This window comes from Numida meleagris, chromosome 3 (assembly GCF_002078875.1).
Source record: "Numida meleagris isolate 19003 breed g44 Domestic line chromosome 3, NumMel1.0, whole genome shotgun sequence".
Taxonomy (NCBI): Eukaryota; Metazoa; Chordata; class Aves; order Galliformes; family Numididae; genus Numida; species Numida meleagris.
The window spans coordinates 20,437,628-20,453,414 of NC_034411.1; the positions used below are offsets into that span (position 1 = coordinate 20,437,628).

Sequence of the window (15,787 nt, forward strand, 5' to 3'; positions counted from 1 at the left end):
TAATATTAACAGGGAGTAGATAAATTGCAAAAAATGGATTAGAATTATAAACAGAATGAAGTAAAATATTGAATATATAATGAGACTTGCAGTAGGGGCTTACTGAGCTGTAAAATACGCAGCTTTGTTGGCTGTGCTGTTGGTTGCAATTAGTAGCTAGTGCTCTAGAAAATATCAATGATAGCTAGAACTGCAATTAGATATTGATACTTAGCCTTACTTTTTTTTCCATGTGCCAACAGTGTCGATAGGATACAGTTGAGGTATCAGAGAGGGAGGGAGAGGGAAAGTATACTTACAGAGCAGCTTGCCTTTAAGATGAGAGCTATATTTGTCCCTTGAATTGCCAGGCCTACAGGTTTTGAAGAGATACTGTTTAGCAGATTTGAACTTCTTTCATCATTTTGAAGACCTCTTGATGGGTACAATTTCTGACCAATAACTTTAACAACTCACAGAATATTAGTAACTTTCCTTTCTCTTTTTTACTGTTACAGAGCCTGGACCTCTAGATCCACCAATTCTGTTGAATGCTACGTCGAGGGCAGCAAGCATCACCTGGCAGCATCCTTTAAAGCAAAATGGCATTATCACTCATTATAATATTTACCAAAATGGTGAACTGTGTGGTACAGTGTCAGGAGCTAGCTCTAATTACACTGTAGGAGACTTGCATCCTTACACTGTCTATGAGTTTCAGGTGGAGGGTTGCACTTATAAAGGATGCTCTCTTTCACCCAAGACCCCAGCAATCCAAACTCTTCCAGATGCACCTGAAGGCATTCCTGCGCCAGAACTGTATTCTGATACTCCAACCTCTGTGGTTATATCCTGGCAACCACCTGCTCACCCAAATGGCTTGATCGAAAACCTTACAATAGAAAGGAGGGTAAAAGGAACAAAGCAAATATCAACTGTGGTGACTCTTCCTTTCAGTCAGTCCATGAGCTATATTGACCAGAGTACTGCTCTGAGCCCTTGGCAGAAATTCGAATACAGGATACTGATGAGCACTGTTAACGGAGGCATGAACGGCAGTGCATGGTCAGAAGTTACCACTCGACCGTCAAGACCTGTGGGTGTTCAGACACCAAATGCAGAAGTGCAGGGACCACATTCAGTTAAGGTAGGGACCATTTTCATTGCCTCATGTCTTTAACGGGGTTTTCCTGTAGCAACTGTTGTATTTAAGAGAGACATCTACTGGCTGAGATAACATTTATTTGCTGTGGGGGTAGCTAAATAATTAGCATCTATCCTTTGGTTCAAAAGCATTATGTCCCTTTCTATCTTCCCTTTACACTAGCCTCTTGGCATTATACTCCACTTCATTTTTTTTTCTGTACACACCTGACGTAGTTTGAATATTAAGCTTGAATGCTTACCTTTAACTCCCTAATCAGATCAGAAAATAACCTGCTACCTTCCCCAGTATTTCAAGGCTTCATTAAAATGCTAAGAAGTAAAAAAGAATTTTTATGTAATTCAGTTAAGTCTAATATATAGCAACCAGATTTTGTGAAGTAGCAAATGAAGAAAAAAATGCAGTATTGTTCTCCTGATTTACAAAAGAATAGTCTTACAGGACTACCTAGGAAGTTTTCAATTATTTGCATCGTTCTGTTGGGAATGAACTCTAGAGGACAGGATAACTACCATTGTTTTGGCTTGCATACAAACTTCATTCAAGGGAAATTAGTGTAACCAAACAAGAGGGATTTTTGTAGCTTAGAAGCCTCTTTTGTGTAAATACACACATGCTTCCATGGATTCAGTCTTGTACTAATGCCAAAAGTATTGGTACAGTAGCTTGCTCAACAGAGCACAAAACAAAGGACATTTGCATAAGATTGAAGTTCATCTGTTAGATTTATTATTTTTGGTATACATTGTATTTTCAAAAGGTAAACATAGTGATGTTACCAATCCAGTTTAAGCAGTTTGAGGGTGTGAATCTGAGCAGTAAGCCAATGCTGATTTTTTGTTTTCTTTGCACATAATTTTAAGCTATGATTAAAGCCACTCACCACTAGATAAAAAAAAAAAATCCTGAGCTCTTAAACTTATGTTTTAATGTCTAAGGAATTGCTTGTTACATCCACATTAATGGCAAATGAGTTCAGTATGAGTACAGTGGTTACCGTAAGAATTAATAATGATCGACCACTAGTAATTGTGATGAATTGCCAGACTGCTTATTGCAGATCTGGGCTATCTACTTCCAAGACTCTACTCCCTATGCTTCTGTAGATATATCTTAATATGTACCACAATTTATACTCAGACATACTTCATGGATTCACCAGAATAAATAATGCTGAGTAAACACTAGTCCTAGTTCAATGGCATACTTACACGTGTCCACATTTTATTACATGAGCTTTTACACATTGTCTTCAATTCTATTTGAGCAAAAAAAAAAAAAAAAAAAAGTCACTGCAACCTTTAATGCTTTAGTTAATGTGATAAGGGCGTAATAATTTTATGTCTTAGCCATATTTTTTTCTTTTTCCAAATGCAGTCAACACTCAATCTCAATTATAAAAACCTGTGAGTTATCGGCAGCTTTGTCATTCTTTACTGGGTGTCTTTTCTTGAGATCAGAGGTGTGTGTGCTCAGCTGTAATTTTATTGTCTTTTGCTCAGTTCCAAGATTAAGGAATCTACCAATACTGTAAGTCAGTTTGATCATTTATTTCTTCTGAAACCTGAAATCAGGCAGTGCAGTCTTCATTCTGTAATAATTTAATTACGATAAAACAGTGCTTTGAAATTTTTTTCCTTTCTTACCAAAGAATTCAAATGCTTTTTTTTCCTCTTCTTATCCAGTCTATCATTAATACTCAGAGCTCTTTAAAGCCCTTTAACATCAACGTTGTATGACCTTCTGTATGAATTGTGGACGTACTTTGTGTCACTGCTGCTGTTGCAGTCTTGAGCTTGGTTTTCTTTGCTTGGAGTCTCATGTTTATTTGGTTTGTTAAAACTAATTTCTATCAATGATACTGACGTTCAGATGTTTTTATTTCCATAACTTGGTTTTATGGTTCATTTTTTTCTTGATTAAAATATATAGGTTAAAATGTTAAAAATTAAATATGGCAGCATTTAATTGATAAAAGTGACTTATGTATATGCTTCTTCCAAATATACTGGCTTCTAATTATCTTCCCCGTAGTGAAAATTCTCTTTCACAGTGTACCAAGTATTGGTATCCTTTGACAATGCTGATAGAAATTCTTCTAATTCATCTAGTATTTTATTTAATTTAGTTAGTTTTATTTTGTTTTGTTTAACTTGATAGCTTGCATAATTTCAGGGCAAGCGGCACCCAAAACTGTCTTATATGACTTAGTACAAATCCTGTGCGTTCTGTCAACTAAACACTACTTCTGCCTTCTAAGGTTCTAAGTGTCCCGTAAAAATCTAATTCATTCAGGACAGCAAGAGATTGTTAGCTTTTCATTATTTTATTATTACTATCATTTACAATACTTTTTAAAAGCTGAAATAAGTTTATAGGTGCAGGAGAGCTCATTGCACTGCATAACTGAAGAATTATGGAACAGGTTTGTTGTACCCACTGGTTTTCTCACCTTCGGCTTGTTGGCAGATGGAAGCAACCTTCCTTGTTGGTCTTCTTGTGAGTCAGATGGGTTAGTTTGCTAGTGGTATGGTTGTTTCCCTCTCTTAAAATGTATGGCAAGTTCATTTCAGAGTGAGGCTATGAAACCAGCTGCTAGACATTACTATAGTATTGAGGTTCTGTTGTGGCCTGTGTGACTCCTCTATAGTAGGAGAATATGAGATGATCAAAGTAGCACCCCATTTTAAAATATTTGCTTTTTTTGCTCTATTCTTTCCAGCAAGGTAGAAATTCTGTATAGATACTCCCCAAGCCCCTTTTGTGCCTTCATCCCAGAGTTATGGTACATAGGTTGCTCCAAAAGTAATGCCTCCTACTTTTTTCCAAATTACAAAGAGCGCAATAAGATTTAATAGAGAAAATCCTTAGCTTCAAAACACTGTTTTTCAGAACAGCCACCACCATTGGCTATGTATTTTCACCAGAAGAACAAGAGCCTGTGTGCCATGCTTGTAAACATCTGCATAACCATCCAAAACAAGGCTTGTCTTTCGTGTCACTGTCACCACTGCTGAAATGCACCACCACCACCTCACTGTGCTCACATCCACTTCTGGGTCTCTGTAAACATTCAGCAAGCGTCAGTGAATGTCAGTGGGTGCCATTTTTTCCACATGGAGGAATTCAACAACACACCTTCGCTTTGTACACACTTCTGCCTCGGACTCCATTTTGTCAGAGTGCCCCTCTGCTGCCATCTGTCACACAGCAACAACATGTAAGGGATATTGGCAGAAAAGTTCAACCTCTACTGCCATACCACCAACATCCACCTCTGCTGTCATGGGCCAATATAATAGAATAGGAGACATTACTTTCAGAGCAGCCCTAGTAGTTTCCAGGCCAGAATTACTGTGATGTCTTTTGCAAGGACTGTCAGTTGCTGGTTGAAAAGCTTTCATGTGTGGAAGCAGGTTGGATCTGATTTGGGATTGCTTTACATTGTTGTATTTAAACTCTGAGGATAGTCCCAGAAGGCAAGCTTTCTCTCCTGAGTAGCCTACCATCAAATCAAATTTGTGGAGTTTGCTTGTGCTTTACAACACACTTATTCAGTATCTACAACGTTGAATCTTAAGCAGAGAATCCAAAATAAGCATCCTTCAGGAGGGAGCCAACGTGAGAGTTTAATTACCCCTTGCCCTAGAGAGAGCTGTCCTTCCAGGTTAGCACAGAAAGTATTGGAAGGGCACTGTGGGAAAGATTAGTGAGAGACTCCTTTACCAAGCCAGGGTTGCAAATCAATAGAGGCTTTCGGTTGTCAGTGCAACCAATCCCTAAACCAGGAGTGCAAATATTTACTTATACTGGAAACAGAGAGAATTTATTAAAAGAGAGAGAGAGAAACATATTTCCATTCCTTTATTTAGTCATAGAATCAATATAAATGATTTGAGGATGTGAGGAATTCAAAGCACTCCAGGATAGTACTCACTTGAGTATACAGCTTATTTTCATAGACCAAAGCTTTCACTCTGTAAGGAGGAAAATATCAGCACAGCAGGTCATTTGGCATAAACACTTCTTCTGGTGTGTATGTGCTCCTTTAACATTCTATTTTAATCAGAAGGGACCAATATCTCTCAGTAACATTTAGCTTGCTTTCTTTTGTGCAACAGAAAGTGTAACGCTGTCGATAATTTTAAAGTACTCATTTCTGTGACACCTGCATGATATTTTTTAATATTTGCTGAATTGATAATGTTCATGGTAGTAGAGTATACTGCACAATAAACTGCTTTTGTGGCTGATTAAATGCCAAAGCAAAGTGGAGGTGTTCAGCAACTGCAAAAGCCGTTTATTTAGTATATGCCAATGCCATGAACATTATTCCTGTTACACAAGATTTGCTATACCTTAATGTACAGAATTATCAAAGAAATTGTTTCCTTTTCTTGTGAGAGTTGCAGTTGCTGTGCTGCTTCAATCTGACACTTCACGCTGATATGACATTCAGGAATGTAGCTAGATTGAGTGGATCGAGAAAGAGGCTGGTTTACACAGTTAATAATTATTTAAAGGAGTTCTTCGTGTGGGAAAAGCATTAGGTGGCTGGGTACACTGAACTAAATTAACTGTAGTATCTAAATTCCCCAACTTTGGCCATTTAACTTCCAATAGAAAGATTTTCCTTTCGCTGCTGTTGTTTTCCCTTAAGATCTTTGGCCGGGGGAGGGCAGCTGTAATCTTGATTACTGGCTTAACTGAGGACTTGCTGATGGGTATTTGCCTGACTTGTTCTCCCTGGCTGACTAGTGCTGCCACCTAGACTGCCCATAGACAAGAAGCTGCAGCCATTTTCTGTCTTTGTGTAACTTTTCAGAAGGTGGCATGAGCTATACTTAATCTTGATGTTTCTCTTAAGACAGAGGAAAAATCTTTCTTCTTGGTGCACAGATAGGTGATAAGTGATTGATTTCATCCTGGGTGGATGAAATAAGTACCTTATTGGCATATAATTCTTGTACTATAGCATTCCTTCATGATAACATCAACTGCAGAAATTTCTTTCAATTTGATTAGATGCAAAATGAGAAAAACAAAAATTATTATAATTTATTTCACTTCTCTCATTTTTTTATGTATAGATTGTCTGTTAGAAATGCAGTGTAGTGGTGCTTCTATAGCACCTGTCATTCTTCTTTCTAATTTCCTCTGTTGCATATCGATTTCATACCATGCTATTAATTCTGTAGGAATTACTTCTGTTCCCCAAGTATTTCCTCATAGTTCTCTGATTGAGGAAGGGTTCTAGGTTTTTATTTCCAGTGTCATTTGTGTTTGTTTTTACCCTCAGATGACAATCACTTGATTTATAGTTCACCTGCCATTTTCTTTGTATATAAGAAGCAGCAACAGAGACAGATAGGGTGCAAGCCTTCAGATTGAGCAGTGTCTTCAGTTTGCTCTCCACAGATGTACAAGTGATGCAGTCTGCACCCTTTCCTATTGCTACAGTGATAAACTTTTCTAGTAGCAATTTTTCAGATTTGACCAATAAATTGGATCTACAAGTGAGAAAACAAAATTAACAAGGCCTTACATATAAACATACGTTAAATTCTGTCCTTCATTGGCCCAGAAGTTGGACAGTGGACAGCTAAATGCCTGTTCTTATTGTTGCTCTTTAAAGAGGCTGTGGCTACAAGGCCCAAGGGAAAGATTTCAGTTGTGTGGAACAGATGCCACTTACACAGGTAAACCAGCTTTGAAATAGGTTTAGTTACAGTTTGAGTATGATTTGTGAAAAGAAAGCTGTTTTCTTTATCATTTATCCCCTTCCTTTGCAATTGCAAACATAGATGCATATTCTGGAGTCACTTTTATCTCATGCTTTAATGTTTGCTGCCCTGTGAAGTTGCTTCTGATTACAGAAGGTTGGATGCTATTGGAATAACTCCACGGTCACTGAAGCTGGTGAATAACACAAAGGTGATCCTTTAGCATTTTACTTCTGTGGTAACACATGATGTTGATAAGAGGACTTCTCCTTCAGGTTAAATTCCTAGTGTTTTGCTTCTTCATTCTCAAAATTCTTTCAAATGGCAGTTGTCTAAGAATATTTTAAGAATATGAGCAACCCTGATGTTTACTCCCTGAATGCTAAAGATATCTAGGCCTTGAATGCAAGAAGGCCACCTAACAGCTTCATTTCAGGGAGTAAAAAATGTCGGGCTTTGTTCACTTCTATTGCAGTTCTATGCAGGTATGCCTGGTGCAGTGGGGAAACTGTTTAGGAACAATCAATTGATTGAAGATTGCCTTGTAGTGCTGCTAAGGTCAGGGAGATCTTGGTTTATTTGCCGCAAAAGTGCTGCTTGAGCGACTTAGGATACACCAACACCCATAGGAACGATCTTAACTTACACACCAGAGGTTTTCCACATTTTAGGATTGTGATTTCTTGCAGAGCTTGCTCATTTGGTACAGATCATACAGTGAGGTGAGCTAATCACGTTTTCATCAGCATACCCCCCACCTATGGTAGAGCTAAAGAAGTTTTTGCAGCAGTAGTCTGTTATTGCAAACCTGATTGTATAGTTCTTCTGTGATAGTGCTGAAGCTGGCTGTAATTCATCTGCAAAGTCTATAAGAGTAATTATCATTGTCCTCAGTCATTATTTGCTTTTCTGGTGTGATACTGGCTTCTGATTGAAACATGGTATAATTTCTGTGAGTTCCATGAGGTCCTGTGAGACCTCATGACAAAACTCAGACCCCACTACTTCTTCTGACTCTTTTTTTTTTTTTTTTTTTTTTTTTTTGGCAAAAGGCTGTAGTCCAGTGACTAGAGTGCAGAATTGGGATAGCAGGTCTTTCTTTTCAGGTTTTCTTCTTTCTGTTATGTAACTTATTCTGGGATTTAGTCTATTCATCTGTAAAACTTAAATGGTAATACTTGCAATTTGAGACTTACAATTTGCTCTGAGACCAACAGTGAAAAGCTCTCAGTAGTGTATTTATTACTTTAAGTTTGTAGATATTACAAGCAGTAGCAAGGAGAAATTAGAATAAAAAGAAGCCAAACATGCTGATTTAAAAACAAACTGTTGAAGCCAGGCCTGAAATATTAAAATAGTTATGTGCCGATGCCTCTCTTAACATAGCTCAGAATTAAACTGCAGGTTTCAACTGCTGTAACAAAAAAAAAAAAAAAAAAAAAAAAAAAAAAAAAAAAAGACTTTCAAGGTTATAAGCGTTTAATGGGGAGAAAATGGCTAATTTCTGTCTCTTTAAATTTTGTGGTGGAGAAAATAAGGTGCTTTGATCTTTAAATGACAGCTTCCAGAGTCATTACATTGAATCAGTTAATCTCTCCCAGTAGTTACCTTATTCTCTCTTCCTCATGGGCATCCTCTTTCATGGTCTCAGTGCTGAGCTTCAAATCAATGAACAAACTGTTACTGCTTCCAACACAGCCTGTCTAGTGAGCTTTCCTGCTTTCATGCATTGCCAGGCTCTTACCTCAAACCTTGGCGCATCGAAGTGGAGAACAGATACAGCAGTGCCATGTATGTTAACCAAGCTGCCTCCATCACCTTCCTTTACATCGTATAGGTCAGGTAGTCCCTTTGACCTTCGCCTGTCACTGAAGTGAAGAGGCAACAGCTTTCCTTCCTTAAGAGAAAGAGGCTTGTTGGCAGCTGCATGTCCTGCCACTCTATGCTGACATAGGTAACTCAAAGCAGGTCAAGGGACCAGTGACTACAGGTTTCCTTGGTCATCCTTTTGTCTAGTTTTAAAAATGTTAAACAAAACAATAACTGTTCTTCATTTCTTTGTGTGATATACCAATGCCCAGAAGAAAATAAGTTACATTTCTGTGTTATGGTCCTGCTGATTGAATATTCTTTTTATTTCGCCTGGCTTTCACTTGTCTTTAAAAAAAAAAAAAAAAAAAAGTAAAATAAAATTGAGAAATTTCCCAATGTAAGCCCCATGCAGCAAATGGGTTATGTAATCTATGGGACATTCTATCTCCTAGTGCACAACAAATACTGTGAAGTAACACCTGGTGGCTTTCATATTTCAGGTTTTAGCAGCCAGTGCAAAGGCAGTGTATGGGATTATAAGACCCATGAGCTGAGGTTCTGGAGTTGTGTGTATTCTTCTTGTGATATTAACCTACTCCTTATGTGAAGGAGTTACAATATATGGCAAGTCCTGTGCAAATTCCATTATTTTGTTTTGCTAGATATAAAATTTGAGAATATAAAATGTAATGTAAAGGAAAAAATTACTCCTCTTCCTTTCTAGGAAATAAAATAAGATTTTGTATGATGTGAACATTCTCAGACAATGTTTTCTTCTGAGAGGGTAATACCAGGAATGCTCCAAAGCATTTGACATGCAGTTCTTTTATTAGAAGCTGCCTTGCATTAAGCAACAAGTAAGAGGGTTTTTCTTGCTGGTAATGACAAATTTTACTGCATTAGCACTCCAAAAAAAAGAACTAGAATATATTATCTTCAGTCACACTTCACTAAGGCAAAATTTAAGGACAGGTGCTACACCGCAAAAGAATATGTATGTATTTGTTGCAGAAATATGTGTTTTGCTTTGGTGTTCCATACCTTGATGTTTTCTCTGCTTTTTTCAGTAGCTTCAAAGATAAGTCCCCCAAAATAAGCAACCCATGCAAACTCCCCTTTTTCTGTGCTGTGTCAGTGCATCCTGTCGGTGTGTGCAGTATGGTAGCAACAAAAAGCATTGGGATTGGAAACATCACCTGAAATTTACTGACCTGAATGTTTTCAAATTGCACTTGAAAACAAAATGTCCTGTTGCCTGCTTTAATAACCCACTCTTGTCTGCTTCCTAAACTTACAACCAGATCTCATTAACTACTTCAGAATGAGAGTTCTGCTCGGTGTCTGTGGGAACAGTGCAGAACTGCTTCTTACCTTCTGTGAAATTTTGCAGTGCTGTATTTATAGTACTTTATTTGTTTGAACATTATTTGGGGCCACAAGTAACAGAAATCTGAATACAGCATTTGATAATTAGCCAGAGCTAAGCCTTTCCTATGTGGGCACCAATAATCTTGTTTGTGCTGTCTTTACTCAAAATCACCCTGTTTCTAATTCTCTGTTTAATTGTATTCCAGATTCTGTTATCAAAATCCTTCAGCTTTCTCCAGTACTTTGCTGCCAGGTTTCTTGCAAGTCTGACAGCCTGAGAGGTCCTTCTGTACCTAAGATATAACACTTTCTAATCCTCAAGAGTCCTTTAAAAATCATTTTTAAATCGAGCGTCTCTGTTTCCATGGCCTTGTGTAATTGTGCATATACAATTTTAAAGATACTTCCTTCAGAGACCGGAGAGAATTAATGAAAAATGCTCACCTTGAAGTATCTTGGTATTACTATTTACCACTTCATTATTATGTTTGTTAATTTTATTCTTCACATATCTTCATCTTGATGTTCTCCACTTCTGTGTTCTTTCCATCGTTGGATTCAATCCTTGCATATCCCATGCACAGGAGGAAAAAGTCAGCAGTTGTTTTAGATGAGTGGGTCAGTAGCAAGGAAAACAGGCACAGGGATGAGCAAAGAACAGCTGCTATACTTCCTACAATGAGAGTTCTAGGGGATGACTAATCAGTGCTACTATGCAAACTTCATAAAACTTTGAGGTCCTTTATAACAGTTACTTGTCCTCACTGTGTAAGTCTGAAATCCTCTCTGTCATGGTACAGTGGCAAAAAGCCTTACACAAGTATGAAGAACATCCTTGCACTTTATCACAGTTTATAGTACAATGATCTGGGTATGATTCCTCACTGGAGTTGGTAAGAATAATACATAGATAAAACACATTTTAAAAAAAGAATAAATCAAATCAAGACAGTAAGTATAGCAGTGTAAGTATTCTCAGCATAATTTTATAATTTTGAAAATGGAAAAAATTGTTACTCCTCTGATATTAGCAATGCAATTTATTACTGAAAAATAAAAAGGAAAAAGAGGAAATGTCATCATATAAGAAGTATGCAAATTCTTGGCTCTTATAGGAGCTAATGCAATTGCACATTTCTGAAAATGATGCAAATACTAAACAAGATTTGTTTTTACTCTGCCAGTAATAGGCAAGCACACCAAGCAGTATATCTTAACCAAATAAATAACAGTGGTATTTATGATAATCAATGTAATTTTTGCTAATGCATCTGAATACCTTTAGAGTGAAGTGGAGCACCCTCATTTTACTGGTCAAGCTTGATACTAGATTTTCAATGGCTACAACTGTTACTGAAACCCCCTCTAGAATTAAAGTGTAGATTTCTAACTGATGTACCTTTAAAAATCAGTTTCAGATACCTGGGAAGGGTCATATGCTAAGTCTGTCATGATAGAGAAGTAGAAGACCATCCTGAGATTATGCCTATGTCCATTTATAGCATGTTGCATCTGTATTTCTGCACTCTGCGATGTCTTATGCAATAAGTCTGACTGGAATAAGTCAGTCATTTATTTTTATGTTTTTCCTCCTCCTTCAGGTCTCGTGGAAACCTCCTCTGATACAGAATGGTGAGATCCTTAACTACGAGATTCGCATGCCCGATCCACGAATTGTCATAACTGGAAATTCTGCATCAACGTTAAGTTACTTGGTGACTAATCTTTTACCATATACGAACTACTCCATCACTGTAATAGCTTGTTCTGGAGGGAATGGCTTACTAGGAGGCTGCACAGAGAGTTTGCCTACCAGTGTGACCACACCTTCAACAGCTCCTGAGGGCATCAGTCCCTTGTCTGTGATTCCAATCAGTGAGTCCTTTATTGCCATATCTTGGCAACCACCACTGAGGCCAAATGGTCCACATCTGAGGTAAGCTTTTAGTTGCTGATGATTTGACAGTTTTCTTCTCCATACCTATGTCAACTCAGAAAATTTTAGGCAATGCAAACTTTATCACGCAGACTCTTCATTTCTCCTTCTGAAGTTCCTCTTTAGTGTCCAGGTGTCCGTGAGAGAACTTATGGAAATTGGGTATGTCTGGAGGCAGATAATGGGGTGTGAACTTTGAATGTCTTTGAATTTCAGAGGAGACAGGATTATTGAGAGCATCTGTAGCATCAATGCTATGGAATTTACTTTTCAGAGTGCTTTCAAGAATCCTCTGGGTCTTTCAAATCAGCACTGTTGGAAGAGCCAGAAAGAGCATGCATGGGATCTTTGCAAAGCCATAACAGTTTTGGGCTGTAGGATCAGCTAGTTGTTGATGGTGAGTTCAGGCAATGTTTCACTGACAAAACGTCAAGAAAAACATGACATCTCTGTGAACATAAATATTCAACAAATACTGTATTCCCCATACTCTGTGTGGAGTATTCCTGATAAAGACAAAGGTGGCACGATGACACAAAGTAAACTTCAAAACTAAACTTATTAATCAAGTTGTAAATTAGAGAGTGCATAAGAAAAAGAGAAGTGCTACAAGTTTTTGGTCAGAGGTAAAAATGGGAACTGTAAGGAAGTAGTGAGTATATCAATCTGGATTTCTCCACAGGAACTAAAATAAGGCTTCTCCTCTGAGATTTTTCTGCAACCATGGGATGGGGATGTTGACTTGATTCTGTGATTACTGTGTGTGTGTTGTGTGTGTGTGTATTAAGAAAAAAGAAAGGATTTGAGTGCATGAAGATTTAGAAAGTTAAATATACCTTTGCACATAATTTTAAAAAGTCAAATTTTTCTATCTGTTGCTTCAAGGTTTTGCGAAATATTATCTGTAAACTTATATCTCTGTAAGCCATTTGTAGCTCTCTTCTAGGTGCATTATGGGCTCAATAATTATCATGTAATGCTGTTTCAGTTGCCTACATTATTACACCACACTAGCTTGACTTTTTCTTCAGGCTTAATTAGAGCACACTGCAACTGAAAAGCAGCCTGTTATTCTGGATTTAACAACATGACCATTTTACCATAGATTATTGAAGTAATTCAGCACAACCTACATCTGCAGATTTCATTTCCTTCATGGTGTGCCTGCCATGCTGTCCTCAACAAGAAGAACCACTGGAGCAGCTGCTCTGTACAGCATGATGGAGCAATATGCTCTGCAGCAAGCAGAGTAGCAGCAGCAGCTGCCAGTGGAGGTGATTTGCACATGATCACCATTCAATGTTCAAAAAAATTCTGAAGTTTTTCATAGTGTGTCTGAATTACATTAGACTGAGTATGCCAAGACTATTCCTAATAAACTGTAATATTCTGTCTTTGGATTTTGTTGGCATTGATGAACCACTGATGTGAGAGTTGTACTTGGGGCATAAAGTCACCTGAATATTTTGATGAAGTTGCAGTTAAATTAGTTTTCGTTATTTGACTTTTGTAGTTATGTTCCCAGTTTCTCCAATAATAATTTGGTTTGGCATCACTGTTGTCAGTGGCACAATGCTTGCTTGTCCCTGTTGAGGATTATTTCCTCCAAATCAGTGAAGAAAGTTAGCTGGAACTCACATGTGTACGACCTCATTTCCATGGTGCAGAGGAAGTCTCAGCTCTCTTGCATCAGAGCTTCTCAGCTGATTTCTGCTTTTGAAGCAACACAAAATCACTGCATGTAGTATTCGTTATGTACCTGCTTAATGCAGGGCCTCAAATCTGGAATTATACTATCCAACATTTCCTCATCAGACTGGAAATGATCTTAACATAAAAAAAAAAAAAAGTCAAATTGCATATGAAGCCAGCTGTCAGAAAGATTACTGGGATGGATGGGGTGCTGAACCTCAACAAGGAGCAATGGGCACAAACTGGAATATAGGGAGTTCCATATGAACATGAGGAAGAACTTCTTTACTGTGAGAGTGACGGAGCTCGGGAACAGGCCACCCAGAGAAGTTGTGGAGCCTCCTTCTCTGGAGATATTGAAAACCCACCTGGATACTTTCTTGCTGAACCTTCTGTAGGGAAGTGCTTTAGCAGGGACTCGATGATCTTCAGAGGTCCCTTCCGACTCCCACAATTCTGTGATTCTGTGCTCTGCCTGAGAATCCATATACTTTTAGCTGGAATTTAAAAGAACTATGTTTCCAGCTGGACTGGGGGATACAAAGCAATTCAGAACTTAGAATTTTGCTAATTTGAGTAACTAGATAGACATATGTAACTATGTTTTGATTAAAACTGCAGCTCACAGTTGCAAGCAATTCCGCGGTCACCCTGTAACTGGTAGAAGGAAGACAAATTTCTGGTGCCTTACAAAGCTCACATTGTGAATAGCTACTCAAATACAATCTTGTTTTGCTGAGGCCTGTTGATGGAAAAGTGAACTTACTCTATGCCTGTTTGTCATTTATTATCAACACTGAGATTATTTATGAACATGTTAAACAGAAATGCACGCTTAAGTAGCTATTACCAGTAAAACAGTAATAGGAAGGCTACATATTTCAGTACATTTGCAAGAGAGACATTTCCATTTCATATTCTGGAACAGTCTATGCATGTCAGATGGCATGAGTCAAGTCTGTGCAAGACACTGTGATTGGGCTATTTGGACTTGGACTTCATCTTCATAACATTTCTACAATTTTAAAATCTGTGGATTATTAAATACATTTAGTCCTTCAAATGAAAGTTCTCATTTTCCATTTTCAAAGCAGTTTAAGTAACTAAATGTTTTAAATCATGAAACATTAAAAGGAATGTTTATCTCAGAAAGTTTACAGCTGTGAAAACAAACTAATATGTGGCTTTAAAAAAAAAAAAGATTTTTTTTGTGTAATAACATTAGTTGAGATAATCCTGGTGTTCTGCTTGTCTTTTGTGTTAGATATGAGCTCCTGAGACGTAAAATCCAGCAACCACTTGCATCAAATCCCCCTGAAGATTTAAATCTGTGGCACAATATTTACTCAGGAACTCAGTGGTTTTATGAAGATAAGGGTCTTAGCAGGTGAGATTACAAAAACTATAAAAACAAATGCTGGCATTTTGTATAGTGTATGTTTAATAGTTCAAAGTGTTTCTTGTGCCTTTATGTAGTGAACATATTAATTATGTAATGAAATATTTTTTGTCATCATCTTTGGTATTAATCATTCTAATATGCAGGGATTTATTATTACTCTGTCATTCTTGACTCTTTCATGTATTGTAGTGCTCTAAAAGTCAAATGAACATAAAAGTCTTGTGAAATTTTAGCATCTACATCCTTGTGCAATCAAACCATTTATATTTATGTGTACAAATGCTCTAGTTGGGTACATGTGTCTAAATTTGGCAAAATCATTGCACATGCAGAATGACTGAGAAGTCCTAGTTGGAATACACTTGAAATTTGGTTTCAACATTGTTTTTCTTATGTGTTAAGCTTAACAATTGCCTTCACATCTCTAAGCACAAGGAGAGTATTTATTGCAGTTTCAACAGATGTAATTTAAGGGCAGCTTTGTTGTAGCTTCATCATAGTTAAATGTAGAGTGCAGAAAATGGGGAAAAGAACAGTGGGTTCTAAGGATATTAGAGACATACTGTAGGGTACAGAACAAGGCATTTGCTCTTGCCACAAAGTCAAGGCTAACATCTTAAAAACAAGCAAACACCCTCTTTAGAAATCCTTAATGGAAGATGCAATACGGATTTTGCTTTTTTTTTTTTGCTGGTAAAGTCTCGGTAATA

The 15,787-nt window shown here is 37.5% G+C and overlaps 1 protein-coding gene across 1 annotated transcript in view; it reads left to right on the forward strand.

Moving 5' to 3' along the window:
- The window catches only part of USH2A (usherin), a 373,387-nt gene that overhangs the window by 248,907 nt on the left and 108,693 nt on the right, over positions 1-15,787 (forward strand). Inside the window, exons 40-42 of the mRNA XM_021393255.1 lie at positions 498-1,126; positions 11,649-11,983; positions 14,940-15,062. Coding sequence (XP_021248930.1) covers positions 498-1,126; positions 11,649-11,983; positions 14,940-15,062 — 1,087 coding nt within the window. The remainder of the gene's footprint in view (positions 1-497; positions 1,127-11,648; positions 11,984-14,939; positions 15,063-15,787) is intronic.